This window comes from Ochotona curzoniae, unplaced genomic scaffold (assembly GCF_017591425.1).
Source record: "Ochotona curzoniae isolate NIBS_2020 unplaced genomic scaffold, NIBS_Ocur_1.0 contig_4792, whole genome shotgun sequence".
NCBI lineage: Eukaryota > Metazoa > Chordata > Mammalia > Lagomorpha > Ochotonidae > Ochotona > Ochotona curzoniae.
This window is the reverse complement of record NW_024466389.1, coordinates 1,230,921-1,254,182: the sequence shown is the minus strand read 5'-3', so window position 1 is coordinate 1,254,182 and position 23,262 is coordinate 1,230,921. Positions and strand designations below refer to the sequence as shown.

Here is a 23,262-nt window from a genome sequence, read left to right as displayed (position 1 = left end):
CCACAAACTCCCAGAGCTGACCCTGGCGTGACCTGGACAGGCTCACAGCCTACTCTGCAAAGCCCACCACGGCCCCCACGGGTCCCTTGCAATTTTGGGTAGTCCACCCCTCATTTGCCAGCGCCTTTTTCCACCGCTGTCCCTGGCATCTTCTGGCACCAAGCTGCCGGGTGCTTGGGGGACAGGCTCCGACAGACGTCAGAGAAGACAGGTCCCCTCCCCAGGGAGCCCCCAGCCTGGAGTCGAGCCGAAGCTCACAGCCAACAGACCCGTCCCCAGGCCAAGCCAACGTGTGACCCATCAAGTGTCTACCCAGCTGGCACCAGGGTGGGAGACGAGTGTGAGGTCAATTCTTCAGGCCTGACCATTGACCACCAGTGTGGAGGGGGTGGAAATTGTCCCGGGGGAGAGATGGGCTAAGCTAGGGCACCCCTGGGCACGGAGCAGCTTGGCTCATTAACACCCCGAGCCAGACAGGCAGGCAAGAGCCACATGGGGCTCTCTGGGAGGCCCTGGGTAGCTGGCCCCTTCCCTGAGGCCCGGAAGCTGGGAGACGCCCGGGCCACGGGGCTCACAACGGCACAGCTCCCGGGGTCATGCTGGACAGAATTGGGGCGGTGTCGGGGGCAGCAGGCATCTTAGCTGGACATGGGGGCGCTGTGTGCTCCACCCCCAGAGCCCTGGGCCCAGAGCTGAGGTGGACAGAGTGGTCCCTCCCTGGACAGCCCTGCCCTGCGTCTGCCCCTGGGTCACCGCCTGCCAGCCCTAACGCTACCCCTCCCCACTTCAGCCCCCGGAGTGTGGGCTCAGGGAGCCACAACCGGGCTGTGCCAGCAACACCTGGCCAGGCCCTTTGCCCTGTGATGCCAGGAGACCGGGCCCCAGTTTCCTGTCACATAACACCCCCAGTCCCTGGACTGTTGCGTGGGGTGTGGGGTGCCTTCTTGGGGGCTAAGGAGCTGCTTGCCAGACAGACCAAAGCTTGAATAAAGGGGAGGGGTTTACAGCGGGAGGTTGGGTGGAGAGGAAGGAGCTCCTGAAGGCCAGCGATGTCTCCGACCACCCTTCCTAACATCCCAAAGCATCAGCAGCTCCTGGGAGCTGAGCACGAGGTGTGAGGTCGGCATGCTGCCCACGTGTCCCCGTCCTCTGCAGCCCCATGGCCACCCTGGGGGCCACAGCACTTCCTGTGTCCCCTGAGCTATCAGCGAACTCAGAGCCAGGGAGAAGGTGGGAATCCAGACTCCAGCTTGAGGAACCCACCGAGGACTGGTAACTGGCACCTGCAGGGGCGGGCTCCCTGAGCCGAGGGACAGGAGGACCCTGCAGTCCAGCCGGGGAGATGGCTCCCCTGACAGCGGACATCAAGATGAGCTCAGCTGTCTGCAGGGCGGAGTGGCCACTTGGGAGGGGAGGTGGCCTGCGCAGATGTTGGGTGGACAGTCTCCATGTCAGGCCCAGCCCAGAATGCCAGTTGCAGAGCCCACACATGGCAGGTGGCCAGCAGGGTCCTGGCCACTCGCTCAGCCGCCGGGCCAGGAGGAGGAACTGCCCTGGGCGAGTGGCAGGGTAGTGCTGTGGGTCTTTGGGGGTCAGAATGGGCTGCAAGGAGCCCTGGACCTCCACCAGCAGCTACCTCACCGGGCTCCGTGGCTGGGCATACACATGGACACTCACACATGCGTCCACATGTAAGCACATACACAAACTCAAACATGCACGCCCACAAGGCCGAGCTGCCGGGCATCGGTGGCCCAGCTCCTTCTAGCAGCCTCCGGGGGCAGTCTCAGGCGGGTACCCAGACCCCATCGAGGAGAGGAGAGCCGAGCTGTGGACACGTGCAGGGCTCCTGGCTGGAGCCCAAGTTCTCAGTGAACCCGGCAAAGGATCAGAAACCCCTGCCCCCCAGCCCCACACCAGAGCCCCCCAGGGCCAGGCCTGGGGCCGCAGCCTCGGCACCAAGCATTTGCTCTCCCCTGGACGGTACCAGCCAGACTTGGCATGGCCCAAGGGTGGCACTGCAGGGTGCAGGTCCTTCCTCGGGGGGCTCTGAGCTTATATGTGCCTCACGCCTGCCATGCCAGTGATCTGCCCATGGGCTTGCCCACTGCTGGCCTCCGCGGCTCCCCACTACCCCCAGCTTACAAGCAGCAGTGAGCCACCGGCCGGCCCTAGAGCCTTGCACGGCCCTGCTCTTTCGGGGTGTGACCTGGAAGAAGCCGGGGCACCTCCCAGTCCCTGCCATGCAGCGTAGCTGGCGGAGATGGGTTGGGTCCGTAGGGTCAGCCAGGCTCGGCAGGCTCAGCGCACACTGGTGCTAGGGTGGCACTGTGAAAAGTGTCAAGGTGATGTCTCCTTTGTCCACACAGGGCAGGTGGCACCTGCCACTGCCGATACAAACAGGAGGGTTAGGTCAAGGTGGGTGTAGCCTAAGAGGTCAACCCCCTCTTATCATTGGCCCACCCGGGACCCCTAGAGTCCCAGAGACTGTCCCCCCGGCCCCAGGAACTAAGAGCAGTGATGGAGGGGAGAGAGAGCGAGAGAGAGCGAGAGAGAGCGAGAGAGAGCGAGAGAGAGCTGTCCTGGAGACGGAGACAGGAGGTGCCAGGCTGCAGCCAGGGTACACAGACGGTGGGTCCAAGGTGGACATCAGACTCAGCTCGGCACTTTGCCGCGGGATGACCTGGGCCTCCCCATCCGGAAAACGAGTGGCTGGAGAGTATGTGTTCACTGCCCGCCTCATGGCCACAGGGCCAACACACAGCAAGGCTTTTAGGTGGCACCGTGGCACTGCCCTGCGTGGCCCTGGATGGCAGAGCTGGCTCCATCTGAGTGCCATGCACGCGGCACCAGGTCCCATCACCCCCTGTCCCAGGGCAGGGTGCATTCCTCCGTGCTCCTTGCCGCCCACACAAGATCCAGGCCGTGCGAGGAGGTGGCCAGGCCCAATGGGTGGCCACCCTGTGAGTCCACGCTTTGGCCAGGACCCAGGGCTGGAGCTGGGCCTCCTGAGCTGAGTCCTGCCGTCCCTGGCCGCCCAGGCTGGGCTCACACCACCCGGGGCCACTGGGTACAATGTGAGCAATTTCCCCCCAATAATCCACGCTTCAGCTCCACCATCGGCATCGTTAGAACGCTTCCCTTGCCTTTAAACACACATAATTGCTCCCGGTGCCAGTAAAGGATATTAATTCCTCCTATGCATTCCATAAACGTGGGGGATAACGCAGTTGATACCACGATCGTGTCGGGACACCTCCGCTATTATTCTGCTGCTCGCAGACCTGCCAGGGGCTGGAACGTTGCTCCTGAATCCATTAACACTGACTCAGTCTCCTGCTGCCCGGGAACACCTCCTCTCGCCCTGCCTGCCATGTGCTCCTACCCACAGGGCGGGAGGCACTCTCATTCCATGCACCATGCAGCATGGCCAGCTGTGCTGCAGGAGGGCAGCTGGAGGCCCAGCATCACAGCTGTGCCACACGAGGGCAGCCGGGGGCTCAGCATCACAGCTCCTGGCAGCCACCCTGCTGGCTGTTGACCCTGAGCGGGCCAGCTCCGACCCCCACAAGGAACCTGTTGCCCAACTCTGCCCAGTGCCCAAGGCTCCCAGTCACCAAGGACAGCTGCCCTCCCTGTAAGGCAAAGCAGGGTCAGGAAGCGGAGAAGCAGGGCTGGATGGCCGTGGGATACAAGAGCCCCCTGCCCCATCCTTCCTCCCTGGGACCAGTGGGAAGCCCAGGCAGGGGTTCTCGGCCACCTGCCCACGACCTGGAGGCCTTCGCCCACACCCGTGGTCTGTCCCTGCTGTCTCCAGTGGGTCCAAGAACAGGACCAGCCTTGGCTGGGAGCCCTGAGCAGCGTGGCGGCACTGCCAAGCACGCCGCCTGCAGTGAGGAGCACTGAGAGCTGAGGCAGCAGCGCGCTCTCCCACGGAGGGGCCCGTGTCCAGCGGGCGGCTGAACTCCATCCTGCCTCTTACCCTTCCTCCTGCCACATGCTGGCCTGGCTGCCACTGGTGCCCTGTTTGTACCACACGATAAACCCACCCCACTTCCTCCTGGCGGGGCACACTTCCTCCTGTGCGGCCTGTATAAGACACGTGCAAAGAGGTGTCTGGTGCGTGGTTCCTGTGTGTCCCCATGTGCATGCGTGGGCACCTGGTGTGTGGTATGTGTGTGTCACACGGAGGTGCAGCCGCGTGCTGTGCGTGTGCATGCGTGTGGGTTGCAGATGGGCCACAGGGGCCAGGGCACACCTCCGCAGAGGCCAAGGTTAGCCGCCGCGCTCCGGTGGGAAAGCCAAGACCAGCAGTCCACGCAGAAGTGGTCGCCAGCGGGTGGTGTGGTGGGGGTGGGGCAGCAAGCGCTGGCAGTGCCTGCAAAGCTGGACCCCGGGGGCCAGGAGCAGGTGTCGCTGGCCCCTCCTCGGGCAGGAAGGCAGCCCCCAGGGATCTGTGTCCAGAGAGCTGAGGTGCCAAAAATCTCATTATCAATGTCGGTCCCACCTCCACCCCCTGAGGACAGGGCTGGGGAGGGGCCTGGGCGCAGGCAGCTGCCTCTGCTCCCTGCATGCCCAAGGCAGCAAGGAGACCCTGCAGGTGCCCAGGGCCACTGCTTGGCCACCGGGTCAGGTTCTGGTGTGGGTGATCTGGGGGAGGGCAGCAGAGCCCCAGGTGGAGGTGGGAGAAGCTCAGATGGCCTGAGGAGCCCCAGGTGCCCAGGCATGGCATCAACCCCACTGGCACCCTCCCACATCTGCCGAGAGGCAGCCGATCCCCCCACCCCGTCCTGGCTACCTGCCAGGTCTCAGCTCGGACCCTCATGATGCAAGGCTGCCCCCTCCCCCTCGGACACAGGACAGCGGGCTTGAACATGGAGCAGTGGTGAGGCCCCTGTCACAAGGGGCATGTAGTTGTATGGGATGCCCCAGCTCCAAGTCGCTGTGTAGGGAGACAGACTGGGGCCCTGTCTTGACAGGCAGTAGAGGACTGGGGGAGCCCAGAACAAGTGCAGCCACTGCAACACCATCAGGGAACATGGCTCGGAACACCGCACCCAGAGCCGTGGCTGCTCAGCTCAGCTCTGGGGAGCCAGAGGCAAGGCCAGGAGAGCGGACAGCTGCAGGGAGTGGGCCTGGAAGACACGAAGTGCTCAACCTCTGGCCAGGGCTGGGTTGCCCTAGCATCCCATGCTGAGCCTTCCCTTGACCACTGCCGGTCTGGGGGAGGGGGGGAGGTAAAGCAGGGACAGCAGGCAGCCCACGCCTGGCAGGAACCAGGGATAAGTAAGTGCAGGGGGTGGACCCCAGATTCCCACTGAGGCTGCGGCCAGTAGGCCACCTGCAGGATGCAGCCTGGGCCTTAGGCTCTGCCCACCTTGCCCACCAAGCCTGGACCAGTTCTTAAAGGGGAAGAACTTCGGGCGCTGCGCGCTCAGGGCTCTGAGCTTGGATGAATCCGCTCCACGGGTCCTGACTCTAGGAGGGGTTGGGGGTCAGCCCACCCTGCCAGGGAGCACCCTGGCACACCTCCTGCCATCCACCCACAGTGTGGCCATTCAGGAGGGCGCCTTCTTGGAGAGGCAAGGAGACCCTGAAGGCCCCTGAGGCTGCCACTCCCGCCCACTGGCCCGTGTCCAGCAGCACTCTGTTCCCTTGTGTGGTACGGGCTGGGCAGCTCGGTGGTTGGGGGCAGCTCAGTGGTCGGGGCGTAACTTTACGGGTCCCCATCAATATCCTCAGCTACAATCTGCATGACTGGGTGCCGGCCACCACCCTTCCCGTGCCTCAGTTTCCTTTCCGCTGCAAGGGAGGGCCCCCACCTTGGGGCTTGTGGGGCCACACCCATGGCCAGGGGCTGCAAGGGGGGCAGCCTTGAAGCTGGCCATTCCTGGACCCCAAGCCCTCATCCATGCTGCGGCTCTGCTCCTCTAGCCATGATAGCGGACACCTTGAATGCTGAATGGATAACCAAAGCCGCCAGTGGCTGCCTGGAGGAAGCAGTTCCAACCTCTCCCCAGCTCCCCTCCCACCTCCGTCCGTGCACCAGCCTCTCGCCGAGCCCTCAGGAAAGCATTTCAAATGAGCCCCAGCCCGGGCGCAGGGGAACTGGCAGACACTCCCGGGGTCCGTGTCTGCCTCCTGTCCCCTGGGTCCGCAGGCCGAGAAGTGGGCAGACCCAGACTGCCCAGCCCTAGGACCCGCCTCCCGCCCCCCACCCTCGTCGCTCCTCCCTGCTGAGCCCCATGCAGGCAGCCAGCGAGTGGGGTTGTATTCTACCCTCTGGAACCCTGGACGACGCGGCCACCTGGTCCCCAGCCCCGAGCCCGGAGCCCTGGACGACACAGTCATCTGGTACCGAGCCCTGAGCTCAGAGCTCTGGAAGACACAGCCACCTGGTCCTGAGTCGGGAGCCCTGGACGACAGAGCCACTTGTTCCCAACCCCAAGCCCAGAGCCCTGGACGACGCGGCCACCTGGTCCTGAGTCGGGAGCCCTGGATGACACGGCCACCTGGTCCCAACCTGAGTCCAGCAGGCACGTCCGGAGAGGGGCGGGACTCACCGTCCAGGTGGCTGACTTGGCGGTGCTCGACTGCTGGAAGGTGACCTCGAAGTGGTGGGGGCCGGGGTAGTCGGCGTTGGAGGGGATGACGGGCGCTGGCGACATGGTGTCGAAGGTGGAGCTGGGCTGCGCGTAGGGCGAGTGGGTGGGCACGCTGGCAGCGTGCTCTGGGGTGTAGGGGCTGGCGGCGGCCCCGCGGCTGCTCATCTGGTCCATGGTGCTGCCGAGCAGATTGAACTGGGCCTGGCATGGGGAGGGGGAGAGGGGAGGGGAGAGACACACGTCGGGCTGTCCCGTCCTGGGAGGTGTCCTGTTACAGCAGCCTTAAAGGGCCAGCCAGTACCAGTCATCCCAAACACGTCCCCGCCCCCCCTGCAACCCCAACAGGCCACTACTTGCGTAGGGATGAACTGACATATTCACCTTGCTCCCCTCCACATGTGGCTCCCGGGTGCCAGGGTTTCAGGGAGCCACCCAGCCTGAACGGGATGCTGCGAAGCACAGGGCAGGGGTCCAGCAAGGAGCACCCCCACTCCTGCCAGCCTGCGCCCCCACAGGTCCTGCTGCAGCCCCCAGCCCTGGCGCTGTGGCTCAGGTTAAAGCCACAGGCTCGGGGAGACCCACAAACCCTGAGCCAGGCAGTAGGGCTGGGCACCTGGCAGGGCTCAGTCCCCGGAGGCCCAAGGCTCCATCGACTGGCCCTTCCCCCAGGACACGGCTGCCCCATCCTAGGCTAGCTCCCACAGACCAGCCCTGCCCTGAACTGGTGAGCATGCCCCCTGGGGGCCTCCCAGGCCAGCTTCGCCCAGCAGCTCCCGGAAGGCAGGGCCAGGGCTCACAGGGGTTCCTCTGAACCAGGGCAGTGGGCTGTCTGTTGAAGGATGCACCCAAGGCTGCGGGAACTCTCCCCAGGCCACAGCCAAGCAGACAGGGGTCTGGAGGAGAAAGTGACCCAACCCGACAGTGTCCTCGGGGACACAGGGAGCAGTGATCAGCTGGGCAGTGAGCCTGGGTCCCCAGGCACAGTGGGCAGCCAGTGGGGTCCCTACAGCCCTCATTACTTCTCGCTTCACCCATCCATCTCCTTCAAACCCCAAACCAGAAAAGGATGTTCCTGTGTCTTTCCAACCCTGGCTCCCCACGCCCTAACACTGGAGGGAGGGAAAGCCTGGGCAGGCCCCCAGGTGGCACACTCCCTCCAGCTCTGCCCACCTGCAGGGCTCAGGGCCAGTGGTGTGCCCACCGAGCATGTAGACCCAGGCAAGCCAGGAGAGGGGCCCCGGGCTGAGGACTGCCCAACCGTGTGAACAGGCACCGTGGATAGACCCTAAAGCCATCACGCCAGGGGAGAGGAGTGGGCAGCAGAGGCCCCTCTGTGCAGTGGGCATGACATGCCCAGCCTCAGTGCACGCTGGCGTTACAGGCAGAACAGCGATCGCTAGGGCTGGGCGGAGGGCAGGACCATGCGTGGAGGCTGGCAGGGCCAGGGCTCCCTTGGGGTGAGGGAATGTTCCAGCACTGAGCATGCGAGTGCTGCTGAAAGCCCCCCCTTAGTGGCAGGCCTGGTCCCTGGTCTCTCCGGCTTCCTGGGCTGGGAGGGTCCTGCGATCAGGTCAGCTGACCCTGCCCCTTTGCAGGACATCTCTGTCCTGGGGGAGTCTGGCCCAGGAGTGGCAAGGAGGGAGGGCACAGCCTCGCGTCACTTCCACAGCAGGGCTTGGGGACGAAAGCCAGCAGATATGGCTCAGGGGAAGTGCCCAGCTCCACCAGCCCACTCCCCAGACCTCAGACCCTCGCCATGGCCTCCAAGGCTTCCCAGGTCCTGGTGCCCACTCCTGCCATCGCTCTCACCAACCGTCCCTGCCTGGAAGCCTCCGTCTGGTCTGCTCAGCGCTTGCCCACAGCCCAGACAAGCTCCGACGACCCAGCACAGCCATCCACGCCCGAGTTCTACTTAGCCCAATGACAGGGCACAGCTCCGTCCCCCCGCCCCTGGTGGACTGTAAGTCTCAGGAGGGAGTCCAGGCCATCCTGGGGCCTGATTCTGCAGCTGCTGGCCTTGAGGGTGCATGGCCCGTGAACTGCAGTCAGGGCTAACGGAACCGTGTGGGTGGGGGCGGGGAGAAGCCCAGGTCCACAGACAGGAGGGCCGCAGCCTCCTCTCTCTGGGAGGCGACTCCAAGCCCAGGGCACCCGCAGCTCATGCTGCTTTCTCATCTGATGGCACTGGGCAGGGCCTCAGCCAGTGACCTGCTGAGCAGGAAGACTGGCAGGCGACTGAGTGAATGAATGGTGGAGAGGCTGTGGCCACGAGCCAGCCCCTCCTGCCGGAATCTCCCATCTCTTTTAGCAGGGGTTTCCCCTGCAGTGGGTTGGGGTCCCGGGCTGGCCTGAGGGCTGCGGGCCCCACCCCCTGTACTCCTGAGTGGGATGGCCCTGGCCTCGAGGCTTGTCCAGAGGGTCTCTCCGGGGAGGACTGGAGAGCAGATACCCTCAGCCCCAACACCTGCCTTGTCCTCTCTTTGGGAACAATGCAGGCCTCACCTAGGTGAAGGGAGCAGTCACGGCTTAATTTGCATTCTTTAGGGAGCTGAGCAGGGTGCCAGGGCATACAGAGGAGCTGGTTGGAGTTGAGGGGCACAGGGCCATCGGCGGGCAGGGGCTCCGGCAAAAGACAGCGTGGGGTCCTGGCACTCCTGCCCGGGCCCAACAGAGGCCTCACCAGTGCCACACAGCAACTGCTCCCCAGCCCCTCCACCCAGGGACACTAAGCATGGGCATGCCCACTGCACTGGACAGTGCCATGGCCATGCCTCTGCTCACCCTGTCTCCAGGGTCACCTCTGAAATGCCCTCCCTCTCCATGGCCACAGTGCCCAGGGGATACTGCCCAGCAGGGAGCCGGGGCCCGGGTGGTGGGGCCAGCCTGGCGGGGTCCCCGGAACCACAGGCCCCTGGAAGCCCGGGTGAGACCCGCTTGGCAACAGGGCGGCACCCAGGCTAAACCAGGACTTTTTGGTTTGTTTTGCTTTCAATGAGAACTGCAAGATAGCGGGCTAATTAGGACACGCCCGGCCCGCGGCACCCACATGTGTATGCTTGTGCATGCAGGGCTGCTGGGCGCGACCCAAGCAGGGCTGCAAGACATGAAGGGGAGCCAGGAGCCCGTGGCGGGGAGCGAGGCCCTGCTCGGTCCCTGTGCCTTAAGATGGGGTGAAGAGAGCTTGACCTTCCCGATGGGGTCTCCCGGCCCCATCCAGGCCTCTCAGCTTCCAGTTGTCCATACCCACTGGCCAGTTCTGCAGTCTCCCCAGATAGGTACAGAGCATTGCTGTCCACTGCGGGCTGCGGGGCAGGGACAGCTGAGGCCATCAGAGCCGCCCACGGGGCACTAACTGTCTGGGGTGTCTATTCTCTGAACTAGGGGCACTGGTCCTGGGCTGCAGGGCGGGCTGTTTGTGCCAGGCCCAGGCAAACAGCACACAGGTGCTTGGGCGGGCGTGGGTGGGGGCTCTGGAAGGACACAGGGCAGTGACTGCGGTGAGCACCTGGTGCCGAGTCCTGGAGGCCCGCTAGGGAGGCCCCGCCCAGGAGTGCAGGACTACGGAGCCAACCATCTCTTGGGCCAACTCAGAGGATGGAAGGGGACTCGAGCCCTGTCCAGGGGACACGCTAGGGAAAGGCCAGAGCCTGAGGCCACACACATAGCAGCATCTGGCCCTCAACACCACCCTCAGCGCCAGCTCGGCCAGCCCCCCAGCCCCCAGGAAGCAGCCGGGGACCCTGCCTAGGAGCCCAGGATAGAGGAGGTTGCAGCCTGGAGCTTGGCCCAGCCCCTCAGCCCCCGTGCTACTGGCTGAACACCCAACATGGCCCTCCGGTGAGGGTGGGGGCAAGCATGAGAAGTGACAGCCTGGCGCTCCCTGTCTGATACGGGTCTCACCTCACTGGCACAGAGAGCCGACCAGGAGGAAGCAGGCTGGACTGGCCAGAGAGCTGAGCCAGCGGGCAGCCCCTGGGGGCAGGGGCCGCTCTTGTCCCCACGATGTTTGCTGGTGACATGGCAGGAGGCTTGGCTGAAGCGTCCTCCAGCGGACCCTGCTGGAAGCGGCCACTTGGAGCTGACTGACAGCCCGTCTCAGATGATGCCTTAGATGTCAACACGTTGTCTTACATCTTCACGCAACGTCTCCCCGAGCACTCTGGTGCAGAAGTGAGCGCCTGGGCCTTCACGTCCCCCAGCTCCCACCCCATCACGCTGCTGCTTGCCCTCACGGCCACACGCACCCAGGCCTCGCCGACAGTCCCAGCAGAAAGCCAGCTCTCGGGGGCAGGGGGCCCTGCCCTGCAGCAGCCACGGCAGTGCACAGCCATGGCCTTCCTGCCCAGGCGGCGCAGCCCTGCCCCGCCCCATGCCTGTAGCTCTATCCTGAGCCTGCCCTGAGCACACCTCGCCCACCTCCCCTGCCTGGCTGTCCCCGATGGGGCCCTGTGCTGGTGGGCCAGCTGCAGGAAAGCTGTGGGTTTGAGCTCCAGTTCACAGCAGCCTGACGTCTTGGCCCCTGCTGGAGGGACAGCAGAGCCACCACCACTTTACCCCCCAGTAGCATCCTTATGGACCACAGCCTGATTCGAACACGGGGAGGGACAGTCACTGGAGCCCACAGCAGCTCTGCTGGTCCCTCCCCAGGCCTGCATGCCGGGCCCTCCTGCTCAGCCACCCACCCCCCCCGGGCACTGCCCACATCCCATGTGACGACGCTGAGGGCTGGGTCTGCCTCTCCAGGCTCCCCTTTGACTTCCCACTTGGCATCCCAGCCGCCCCCTCCAGGGTCCCTGGCTGCCGGTGGAGCCTCGTGCCCAGCCTTGGGTCCTTAAGGATGAGAATCTCCACAACCTCCCAGCCTCTCCGGCGGGCAGGTCTGGACTCGGGTGGCAGCCTCCCCTGGGGTGAGGGGCCCACAGCAGCCTGGCCTCGGCTCAGAGAGGGCCGCTCATGCTCGCTGGCATGCTGGCGGGAGCCCTCCATTTCACTGGTATTTCCCACAGTGTCTCCTGGAGTCTGTGATTAAACGGATGGAAATGATGACAAGATCCGACTTGTGCCCGGGGTGGGGGTGGGGGGCCTCTGCCTGCACAGATCTGCACACAGCGCCCTCCGTTCTGCCCGCCGAGGCCCAGCTTGCTCAGCGCTGTGCTGTGGCCACATGGAACTTTCCACCCCTAGTGCCTCAAGAAGCATGCCCCCGGAGGCCCCTTGCGGCTGCCACAGACATGCATCTGCAGGACCCGGGCCAGCATCTGCAACACACAGGGCGGCAGACGCAGCGGGGTCCAGAGCACCCCAGGTTGGGGGTCTCGAGGCTGTACCCCAAGGGTGGACCCTTGGGCTTGACAGACACGCCCTGGGGGACGGCTCCATCCAGGAGGCCAAAGCTGGACTGAAGGAGGGTCGTGTGTGGAGCCTGCCGGGGCCAGGAGCAGGCGCAGTCAGCTCTGGCCTGTGCCCGCTGGCCAGAGCCCACACCAGGCGGTGTCGGCCCAGCACCCTGAGTCCACATACTTGACCCCACCCTGCCTGTCCCTCTGTCTTGTTGACAGTCAAGCCAGGTCAACAGGCTGCCAGGTCGGGGCCAGGTGTGACAGCGAGCAGCCAGGCTGACGTGTGGAGGCGATGGCGGGTGGGGGAGCCACAGATGTAGTAAACTTAGCGACAAGGCGACACGAGGAAAAGCACCCACTGCTGCCCAGGAGGAGCCCACCCTGCCCTGCGCACGCCCTGCAGTGGGCCTGCCACTCTGGCACTGCTCCCCGTCTGTTCCTGGCCTTCTCGGGCAACCTGCAGGTACTGGGGGAGCAGTGGCCCCTGCTCCTCTGCGCCCCCTGCGCCCCCTGTGCCCCCTGCGCCCCCTGGGCAGACGGCCATGAGCAAAGCGGCAACCTCTGCTGCTCAGGAACACTGGGTGGGGCTGAGTGGCAGGAAGGGTCCGCCCCTGGGTGGCTGCAGGGGGAGTGGGCTGAGCAGGGATGCTGGCCACTCGAGCATGAGGTGGCAACCAAGCCAGGGAGTGGGCCAAGGCCGGCCGCCTCTGAGTCAAGAGTGGGCAGAGGGCGTCTGGGTCTGCGGGGACGTCGTTGACACACAACATTGGGCCAAGAACGGTGCCAGGGTCAGGCCTGAGCCCGTGGCAGAGACGCATTCCCGGGACCTGAGCTGACATGGGCTGGGGGCCCCCCGGGGGGAGACTGGCTGACGCTCTGGAGCGTCTGGAGCTGGGGAGGGGAGAGTGCACTGCACGGTGGCTGCACCCCTGCAGGACCAGACCTGTGGGCCTGGAAGAGGGGCACTTCGGGATAGGTCCTGGGCAAAGCTGGTAAGCAGGACGATGCTGGAACAGGGGCACCAGCGACCTGGCAGAGGAGCAGCTGCAGGCACTTCGCCTGGTGGGGGGGGGGGGGGTTGGACCCGCATTCCGTCCACGCAACCCAACAGCAAGAGAAAGCACGCCATCTGGCTGGTCGTGGGCAGGTGGCTGAGCAGAGAGCGGCCAGGAGGGCCGTGGGAAGATGTGGGGAAGCCGTGCCGGGAAAGGCCACTGGCAGCAGGCAGCCACGGCCCCAGGGGCCTGCGCTTCCTCCGGGCGACGCGAGAGCAAGCATGGCCACTGGGGACAGAGGCGTGGGGCAGGGTCTGCTGGCACCTGCCCCCTCTGGGCTCCACGGCCCCAGGAAAGGACTCCGGAGCACAGGCCTCAGCACTGTGGTCTCCCGGTGGCAGCCATTCACAGCAGCCGAAACGTGGGCTTGGCTAAGGGGCCAGGGGGTGCACAGCACAGAAAACATGATGGCCATCCCCCAAGCCACGCGCCCACAGTGGGAGGGCAGCGGACTCCAGGAACAGCCTGAGCACAGCCCACAGAAGCTGCGGCTCCCCCTCATATCTGGGAGCTGGAAAAATGAGGTGCCAGGAGACACAGGAGCTGGGGAGGGGAGAGTGCACCGCACGGTGGCTGCACCCCTGCAGTCAATCACGCAAGTCCAGGGCGGGAGGCTTCCTGCCCGGGGGCAGAAAAGCCAGCATTGCTGGAGCTGGATGCACCCTAGCCTGGTCAGGACACCTGGCCTGGAGGCATGAGGCTACACCCCGCTGGCAAGAGCCAACACTGAGTGCCCATGCAAGTCGAGAGACCCAGTTGGATGCCATGGGGGCCTCTGCCCCTGAGCTGCCTCCTCCACCCCCAGGCCAGGCCCTTCTCTATCCCCAGGTGGCCAGAGCCCCAGGCCTGCAGAGGGTCTGCCTCACAGCTGTATCCTCACGCCCCGTGCACGGTGCAGCCTCTGTGGCCCCCAGCCCCATCTCAGTCTCCATGGCTTCCCTAGAGCTCGTGTGTGGTCCCAGATCTTGGCTCCCGCCTGCTCCCTCGACACAGCCCCCAGCCCCCTGCCGGCCCCAGTCCTTCGCTCCAGCCGGCATGGCCCAGGCCCCTGAATTTGCCCCCATCTCACCCTCTCCCACGGCTTCCCATCACAGGAACTGGCGGAGCCGCCCCTGCCCCACGCCACAGGAAACCTTGACATTGCCTCAGGTCCTGCCCTTCTTCCTAGGTCACCATTACACCTGCCCATCCCAGCCCAACTACTTCCCACTGCCTCCAAAGCTTGGCCCCAGCCACTGGGAGGCACTTCTTGCCCTCCCCCGTCCCCCGCTCCATCTGTCCACCACGTCCTCCCGTTCCCCTCGCTCCCGAGTGGCAGCTCGTGTGCATTATGGATACGATGGGCAAGCAGAGCCCCCAGCTCCACTTGGTACCTGCCATCCATACCCCACATCCAGCCTCCATGCCCTGCGTGGTTGGAGCGCTCCTCCAGCCTCAGCCAGCCTCAGCCTGGCCTCACTGGGGTCACCCCCGAACCCCCATTGCACGGGGCCTTGCTAGGATCTGGGCCAGCTCTGTGCCCTGTGTGGCACACAGCAGGTGCCCAGGAACCAGTGCCTGTCACCACAGTCCTGCTTGGGGTTCCTGCCTGCCCAGAGGCAGCCTGCACCTCCCACCTGTTCACATTGCTTGCCCTGAAAGTGACCGATGCCCACAGGGCCCAGGACTCTCAGGTCAGCTCTGCGCAGCATCAGGCCGGGAGCCAGTGTGGGGCTTGTTCGGGAAGTCAGAGACTCCGGCTGGTCCCAGTCCTGAGACCCTGCTGTGCACCTGTCTCGTCCTGGAGACCCTGCCTGTTCCTGCCCACCCTGCCCCAGTCAGGCCTGTGTGACGCAGGCCGTGGAAGCTCCACAGGGCTGTGGGGGCTCGGTCAGGAAGGAAGGCAGGCGACAATGAATGCTCACCTGCCAGGCCCGGCTTCCGTGTGCGCCATTGAGAGCCAGCACGGCCAGGGGCTCCCCTCCCTTGCTGCAACCCTCGGCTCAGGCATCACTTACAGAGCTGAAGGAGGCCGATGAAGGGGTGCCACTCCCCAAAGACGTTCCCTGCAGGGCTGCAGCCAGAGCTGACCCTCCACCACGACCAAGGCCACGTCCCGACACACATCGTCCACTGTGGGCAAAGACCACTTCTGCCGCACAGCCTCACACGGTGGGGCAAGGACACAGATTCTCTCTGGCCCAGCCCATGTCCCTGAGGGCAAAAGGCTTGGGTGCCAAGGAGGGCCTTCGGTACCGCCTCTGCCCTCCGCAGCACCAGCTGTCTGGCTCAGTCGACTCTTACTGGCCACGTGAATGACCGAGTGAGTGGGTTAACCATTATTAGCTCAGGTGTGGAAACAAGCAGCAGGGACCTGAGTGGCCGAGGCTGGTGCCCAGAGACCCTCCCGCCCCTGGGAATGTGGCCGCCAGGCTCCGCCCCGCCCAGCCCTCCCCACTGTGGGTTACAGGGTGACAACATTCAGGGAGAAGGCTGCACCTGCTCCCCAGGCCTCTGGGCGGCCAAGACGGGGGGCCCCAGCTGCACCCCTGGAGTTTCAGGTGTGACCAGGCCAGAGGCCACCTGCTTCTCTGGGGGTGCAAGGCTGCCTGCCCTCAGGGGAGCCCCAGGCCAGCTGTGCATCTCCAATAACAACGGTGATGCATCGGGGAGTCAGGGAGTGGGCGGCAGGCAGAGGGGACCTCCTCCTCCCGTGTGGCTTCCCACCGTGGCCGAGCCCAGCAAGTGTCGGGGTGGGGGCCAGGGAGCTTGGAGACACGAGGGAACGCAGCCTGTGCCAGGTCAGGTTGTGCCGGGGCACTGCTCACATCGCTTGGCCACCCTGGGGGCCTCACACACACACACACATTACCGAGCCAAGCAGCCCTGCCGGGACACACACTCACAGGTGCCCCCCATCCTGCATGCACACATGCGTACCCTTCTCACATACACAGAGCTGTACACTACACCTATGTCAGCACGCACACACACACACACACACACACGATTCCCATGTGCACCTGACAGTATATATACACACACGCACACACACACACACTATTCCCATGTGCACCTGACAATATACACACACACACACCTCTGACCACACCGCCCAGCACTCTGGCCTCTTTCAAGGTTCTAAGTCCCCAGTCCTTGTGTCTACGCTCAGCCCAGCTGCCTGCATCCTTCCGCCCCCATCGCCCCATGGCTGAGCACCCCTCGGCTTCCCGGGAAGGGAACGCGGCCCCGTGGGGAGCAATGCTCCCTACCCCCGCCCTGCTCAGTTTGCAGCTTGCATCCTTCCCAGCCCTGGGGATACAGCAAGGCTGGAAGTGAGCCCAGGTCCTGGGGCTTGGGTTGCAGGGGCCACGCTCATGCTACGGGGCCTTCCTCCCCTCTTCCGGGCCAGCTGCCCTCATGAGAGGGGCAGCCGAGTGGCTGGAGCCAGCGCCGCAGTCCAGCCTGGAGCCCAGAGCGTGGCCGCAGCCGACACCCCTCCTGCTGTGGCATCAGGTGAGCAAGCCCTGGAGGAGGCTGCTCAGGGACCTAGGGCCAGGCAGCTTCACAACCACGCCCAGCAGGGAAGAGGGCTTCCATGAAAGAGGAGTCCAGCAGCGGGGAGATCCCCATGCCTGCCAGAGCAGAGCCACTGGCCCACACCAAGTGTCACCAGGAGCCACCAATCGGGGCAGAGGTACCATTCGCCCGCCATGACCAGACACTGGCCTAGCCTCTTGGCCCAGTTCCTAATCCCTGCCCAGTCCCTGGGCACAGGTCCGTAGAGCCACTCCCAGAGAGGCAGGCGTGTCCCGGAGCACTCTCCCCCATGCCTGGGTCTGCCTCCAGCCCCTGACGCCTCACTTCCTGCCTCCGACCCCTGCGATACGGCAGACCCCAGCCCAGCCCGAGCAACAATGGAGATGCGGTCACCCCAAGCGGCCTGAGAAAGGCGCATCGCACCTACCGTGGCAAGGTGCCGCATGGGGTCACCGACGAACAGCATGGCATGCGCTCGGGGGTCTGCACGCGCCGGGGAGCTCGTGAGCCTCAGCCCGAGGCATGGGTCTGAGTGGCCGGGGAGGGCGGCTGGGCGGCGTGGCCTGAGGGGACACAGCTCCGCAGCTAGGCAGGCAGGAGCCAGGGATGTCCGGAAACATGTGGGCCGTTTGTTGGCATTCTCGCATTTGCCATCTCCTTGCGTTCTGTCAACCGGCTGCATCCAACAACAGAACCACAGCCCACCCCTTGGTTCCTCATGACTATTCATGCCAGCCCTGGGCAGGCCTCAGCTTGCCCAGCGCGTGTCGGGCCGCACCAAGGAGGCCACGGTGGGGGGAGGGCTAAGGATGCCCAGGCAGCCGCCAGGTTCGCAATGGACGTTCCCCCATCCCGGCCTCTCGGAGCTGCCTCCCGGGGAAGCACTGGGGCCCCCAGACTTGCACCTGAGTGCACAGTGGGGATCCCTAGCCCCCCACAGGCCTGGGTAGGCATGGCTGGGCCACCCCACAGCGAAGATGTGGTGTGGCTGCCCAAGGAGATGCAGGTGGAGCCAGCCTACAGGAACTCAGTACCCAAGTAACTCAGTGGTCCTCTGGGACCACCCACAGGTAACAGGGTGTTCTGGGAGCCAGGGGACAGGAACAGGCACCAGCTGCCCTGGCTGCAGGTGTAGGCCAAGCGCCTGAGCTCTGCCCCCACAGCTGCTGCCTCATCCCCGCTCTGGCCAAGCCCCAGAAAGCAGGAGCCCAGCACGGCCGCAAGGCGCGCCCGCTGCGGCTGCCTCTGGGAGTGTCTGAATTCCCCATCCTGATTGACCCAGCTGGGGCGCAACACTGAGGCTGCCCAGAAGTGGTCGAGCAGCCCAACGCACACGTGTCTCCCACGAAGCCAGCTATCAGGACCTGTGTCTCCCCCCACTGCCGAGCCCCTGGGCCGGAACCGCGTGGGATGCAGACGGAGCTGCACAGCAGCGTGCAGACCCCCTTCAAGCATTTCTGGCGAGTCCCAAGGCTCAGGGCAGTGGGAGCTTGGCCTGTGACCCCCAGAGACTGGTGGACATGCCTGGCCACACTACCTGAGGAGCAAAGCAGCAGGGCCCAGGGGTGCTCAAGGGGCAAGGAGCTCCCAGGACTCCGGAGCTCGGAGAACCAACAGTGAAGGACCCGGCCCCGCCAGCTTGGCCATGACACCCAGATCCAGGGACTCCCCGAGGTTGGGTGCTGGGCTCCATGGGGCAGGGGTCCCTGGGGAAGCCCACGGGAGTCTGCTGTGGGGTCGCTCACATGTTCTGGTAGAAGCAGCAGCTGTGTATGTGTGTGTGTGTGTGTGTGTGCACATGTGCAGGTGACGCTCATAGGCAGGAAGGTCCCTGGTAAGCCCCATTCACGCCCCAGGGAGGGCCTGTCCCTCAGCTGGGTCCTGGGGGCCACGCTCAGGAAGCCCAGCATGGGCAGCACTTTTGCATGGTGGAATCTGGGGTCCCTCTTGGGCTTCGGAAGTGGGCCATGTGGAGGGAGCGGCTCCAAACCCCCACCCACCTATGACCCCGACCCGTCCCCCACTGCTGCCTCTTGGCTGCACGGCTCCACTCTGACCCAAGGGGATGGCCCGGCCCCGCCTTCCAGAGCGGGACCTCGCGGCTCTCGCAGCCAGCTGGACATACAAACGGACATGGCAGAGCGCAGGGAGCTGGAGGACAGCCAGCAGCCAGGGCCGCCCCGTCAGGAGGAAGCTGGGAGCCGCACACACACGAGGGTCTGGGCAGTGTGGGGCAGAGCCAAGCTGGAGGGTGCCCGGGGTGGTTGGCTCCTGCCGAGTGGCCTGCGGCTCCCTTGGGACACTCTCTGAGCTGGACATTCCAAGGGTAGCGTGGGGGTGGGGCCTCCCCCCAGGGCTGGGCCCCTGCTCCATTTGGCCCTCGGAGCCTCGCCCTGTCGGACCCTCAGCAGCCCCCAGCAGGCCCTACACCTGCTCTGCATCTGCCTCCTGCTGGCCCTCTCACAGACCGTCGCAGCAGAGCAGGTGGCCACGGCAGCCCCGGCCCAGCACCGTGCAATGGGCGGCGAGGGCGCAGGCTTGCCAGAGGGACTTGTGCTGAGTCCCTCAGGTTCAAGTTCGTGATGCTTTGGGCCTGCTGGGCAGCGGCTCTGGTAGCCCCCATGGAAGTCCCTATAAGCTCGAAGGCTTTGAGAGCTGGGGGTTGCTTGGGGTGCAGGCTGTGCACCCCAAAGTCTTCCATCAGGGAAGCAGGGGCTGGCTCGAGGCTCATGGAGGCGGGGTGGCCTAGGGACCCCTGGCACTGTTCTGCAGTCCTGACCTCGACCTGTCTTCCTCTAGCAGGCATGGCCCCCTCAGGTCCCTCCCCCTTCTCAGGGCCGGCTCCCTGCCACCGTCCTCTACACCAAAGCCAAGAAGGACTTGTCCTCTGAGCTGTCCAGCTGCTCCTCTCCCTGCGAGGCTCAGAGGCCAATCGGCCAGCCCCGCTGCCTCCAGCCCCTCCTCCTCCCCACGACTCCCGCCCGCACGATCCACCTGCCGACAGCTGTCATCAGAAAAAGGCGCCAGGAGAGGCGGGAAGGGGCACAGATGGGGAACCAGCCTGCGGCTCCCGCACCTGCCTCCCGCACACCAAGAGCTGCCTGGCCTGTTCACGTTGTCCCTGCAGAGGGAGCAGTCCTGGGGGACGGCCAAAGCTGAGCAGTGGCCATGCGGCCCTATGGTGAGAGCTGGGGCTGCTGCCCCTGGGGGCACCCTCTGCCCACGCCCACAGTGGAGATGCCACCCCAGGACCCAGCCCTCAGTTGATGCTGCCGGAAGGGTCCCGGACCCTGAGGGCACCTGCTGTCCCCCCCACACCTGTACCGCTGCAGCTTCAGGGGCCACGACACGGAAGCTCAAAAACATGCAGGAACTCGGGCCCACCCACTCTGCCTGGCTCCTGCTGCCACTGGGGCTGTACCCCAGGCTGGGTGGAGCTCAGGACCCTGTGTCCCAGGGGCACGGCCCAGGTCCTCCGGAACCAGAAAGCAGAGGGATCACCCCCTTCCTGCTCAAGGGCAGAGCCTCCCAGAGCCAGCCCGGGGCGAGAGGCCCTGGTCCCCAGCAGGGAACTCAGAATGCCCTGTGTGATCTGAGCCATGTCCGGCTGGGGCTTCTTATGCAAGGTGACCCCCCCCCAGAGATGAGGCTCGGCCAGGGACAGTAAGGCTTTCAGGGGCAGGATGGCACCACGGGCCCCCCACCCAGCATCCCCAGGCAGCCCCTGAGCCCTGGTGAGAGCACCGCTCCAGCCACTGGGCAACTCCTGTGAGGCTACAGCCAGGGGCCAGGGCTACTCTGTCCAGGGGACCCAACCAGCCATGCTGCCAGGGAATCCCCGTTCACTGGGAGCTGAACTGTGTGCATCAGGAATTCCACATGACTTTTGCTGCAGCCTGGCGTGCCACAGCCTGACACCAGCCACGCCCTCCGCCCCCCTCAGCGGGCATGACGTGCCCAAACAGGCGAGAACATCCCAGGCCCGGATGGTCGAGCATGACCCCCCCACACGAGCCCAGGGCTGCCCCAGGGCCCCTCCTGGAGGGTCTCGGGCACCCTCCTGCGGGTGGGCAGAGAGGCATCTTCAGAGTTCCCCACCTTGCAGCCCGCAGCCAGCCGCTGTCCCTCCAAATGGCAGAGCGAGACCTGGAGGGTCCCAGGGGAGGAGGGACGGAGCTCTGCCCTCTGACCCTGACTGGCCCAGCACCGCTCCGGTGGCACAGCTGTGAGATGGGAGCAGGCAGCCAGGCCAGGCTGAGGGACCCTCGAAGCCCAGCCTGGGGTCCCTGACCCGGCTGGTGAGGGCCCGCGAGCCCCAGGCCTGCCTGGGATCCTGGATAGACACGCAGAGAGGGGAGGTGTGGGCGGCCCCTTGAGTCACCTCCCCCTGCTGCAGGCCTCAAGCAGGCAGGGGAAAGGGGGTGCTGCACCTGGGGGGGGCTCCAGGTTCCGAAATGGGGGCCTGTAGGGAGGGCGGGGCCTGGACTGTGCACCCCGAGCAGCCTGAGGAGTTGGCCCAGGGCGTGACCACGTGAGCATGTGAGGGGCAGCCCCCTCATGGGGCCCCCTTGCTACCCACTCACCTGTTGTCACCTGCTGGGACAATCCCAGCCCGCCATGCCCTTTCGCAGGGAGCCCCCAGACACCCATCTTGGACTCCTTGCCCCTGGGGAGGGCCAAAGGTCATCAAGCTGTTTTCCATCCAGCTCCCTGCTACTGCACCTGGGCCCAGGTACCGGGCAGCCGCCCTGCTCGCGGGAGACCGGGAAGGGGCCCCGGCTCTGGGGTTTGGCCTGGCCCACGTGCAGCTGTTGCAGCGAGGCAGGGAGTGAGGCGGCAGCAGAAGTTCTCGGTCTCTCACTCTGCCTTTCAGACGGGGTGCCCACATCCTAGCAGCATGCAGGCTGCCTTCTGCACACAGCCCCCACTCACCATGGTAGGCGTGGTCACATCCTGCAGCTGGAAGACGTCCACGCCAGCCTCAGCACTGCCCCCGGGCTCAGCGCCACCTTGGCTTGGCTGGGGAAGGTCGAAGTAGGTGCTATCTGGCTCCCTGGGCCGGGAAGGGAAGACAGACTCCATCAGCACCCTCATCCTGTGCCACCCCCAGAGCCCCCAGGTCCAGGGTAAGGCTGCCCCCCTAGCTCCTGTCCCCCAGAGCCCTAGGCCCGGGGTTCGAGGCTGGTCCCACCCCAGCTCCTGTCCCCCAGAGCCCCAGGCCCGGGGTAAGGCGGTCCCCTGCTCCTGTCCCCAGAATCCCCAGGCCCAGGGCTCAAGGCTGCCCCCTGCTCCTGTCCCCAGAATCCCCAGGCCTGGGGCTCAAGGCTGCCCCCCTGCTGCTGTCCCCAGAGCCCCCAGGCCCGGGGTTGGTCAGATGCCAGGGAGGCATGGTCACAGGTGGCCTCTCCCCAGGACCTTTCCTGACCATAACCTCCCTCAAAAACTGCTGCAGCCCGGGAGCCTGTCAGGCCCGGTCAGCGCTGCCGGGCCCTCTCTCTGGTCCCGGTCAGCTGTGAGGGAGCAGGAGAGTCCGGGCTTGAGTGGGGTGCCCTCCCGGTGGGGTGCAGCCTATGCCTGCAGGCGCTTACTCACAGTGAGTTCCAGAGGTGCTCGAAGGTGGCGCCCTCGTCAGGTGAGGAGGAGGTGGTGCTCTGGGCCATCTTCCCAGGGCCCTGGCGGTTTACTCTGCAGGAAGGGACAGCCTGTCAGCTCCTGGGCATCTCATCCCGGCTCCATGCAAGCTGGCGTGCCGCTGGGGCCACGGCCGGGGACCCCACAGCCCCTCCCTCCGCCTGCCTTTCTTCCAGCTCATTCCCAGTGTGGGAGCTCAGCCTAGACTCCCAGCCTGAGGAGGATGTGGGGTGTAGCCGCACCCTTGCAGGAGGCCCCGGGGAGCCGTTTGGAGGGCAGCTCTGTGGCCCTAAGGTGCCTGTGGCGGCCAGGGGCAGATTAGCACTGCAAAGCCCCACACAGGCCCAGAAGCCCAGTGCCTATCCCCCTAGGCTCTCAGGGAAGCGGCAGCGAGAACCCAGGTTAGGGCAGGCATCCCACTCCGGGGTGTGACCCCATCTTCTCCACCCTTCACACCCACCATGCCTGGCTTACTCCACCTGTTCCAGGACCCCTGAGCGATCCACAGTGACCTCACACCAGCTGCTGCCACCGCCAGGAACCACACCCCCAGGAGGCTGGCCCCTTAGGCCCATCCCAGGCCCACCGCCAGGAACCACACCCCCAGGAGGCTGGTCCCAGGCCCATCCCAGGCCCACCACCAGGAACCACACCCCCAGGAGGCTGGCCCCCAGGCCCACCCCAGGCCTACCCCAGGAACCACACCCCCAGGAAGCTGGCCCCCAGGCCCAGCCCAGGCCCAGCCTCATGTTCACTTCAGGCGTGTGGTACCAGTCAGTTTGTAGACTCCAAGGCACACACACACACACACACACACACACGACACAAGGCAGTCGGCATCTTTACGAAGGCTGGCAGCCAAGGGAGGGATTGAGGATAATTCTGGGCCAGATCCCAAGGGGGCAGCCTCAGGAAAGCGACACCCCCACCCCCAGACACAGGGCAGGGACGCCCTCTGCCCACACTGAAGGGGGCTGCCACCCACAGTCTCCCAGGGTAGCAAGCTCTGGAGCCGTGCAGTACCCATCCGAATCATGAACCACGAAGCTCCCAGTTCCTGACTTATCGGCAGACTCTGAAGCCGGGGACCCCGGACCAGGGAGGCAGACCCTC

The 23,262-nt window shown here is 65.4% G+C and overlaps 1 protein-coding gene across 3 annotated transcripts in view; it reads right to left on the bottom strand.

Annotated features, from left to right (window-relative positions):
* Positions 1–22,178, bottom strand: part of TP73 (tumor protein p73) — a 31,237-nt gene extending 9,059 nt beyond the window's left edge. For all 3 annotated transcript variants that reach the window (XM_040987805.1, XM_040987806.1, XM_040987807.1), the window contains exons 1-3: positions 22,111–22,178; positions 21,451–21,571; positions 6,564–6,806 (exon numbers count right to left, since the gene is read on the bottom strand). In XM_040987805.1, coding sequence (XP_040843739.1) covers positions 6,564–6,806; positions 21,451–21,571; positions 22,111–22,178 — 432 coding nt within the window. The remainder of the gene's footprint in view (positions 1–6,563; positions 6,807–21,450; positions 21,572–22,110) is intronic.
* Between the last annotated feature and the right edge of the window lie 1,084 nt (positions 22,179–23,262).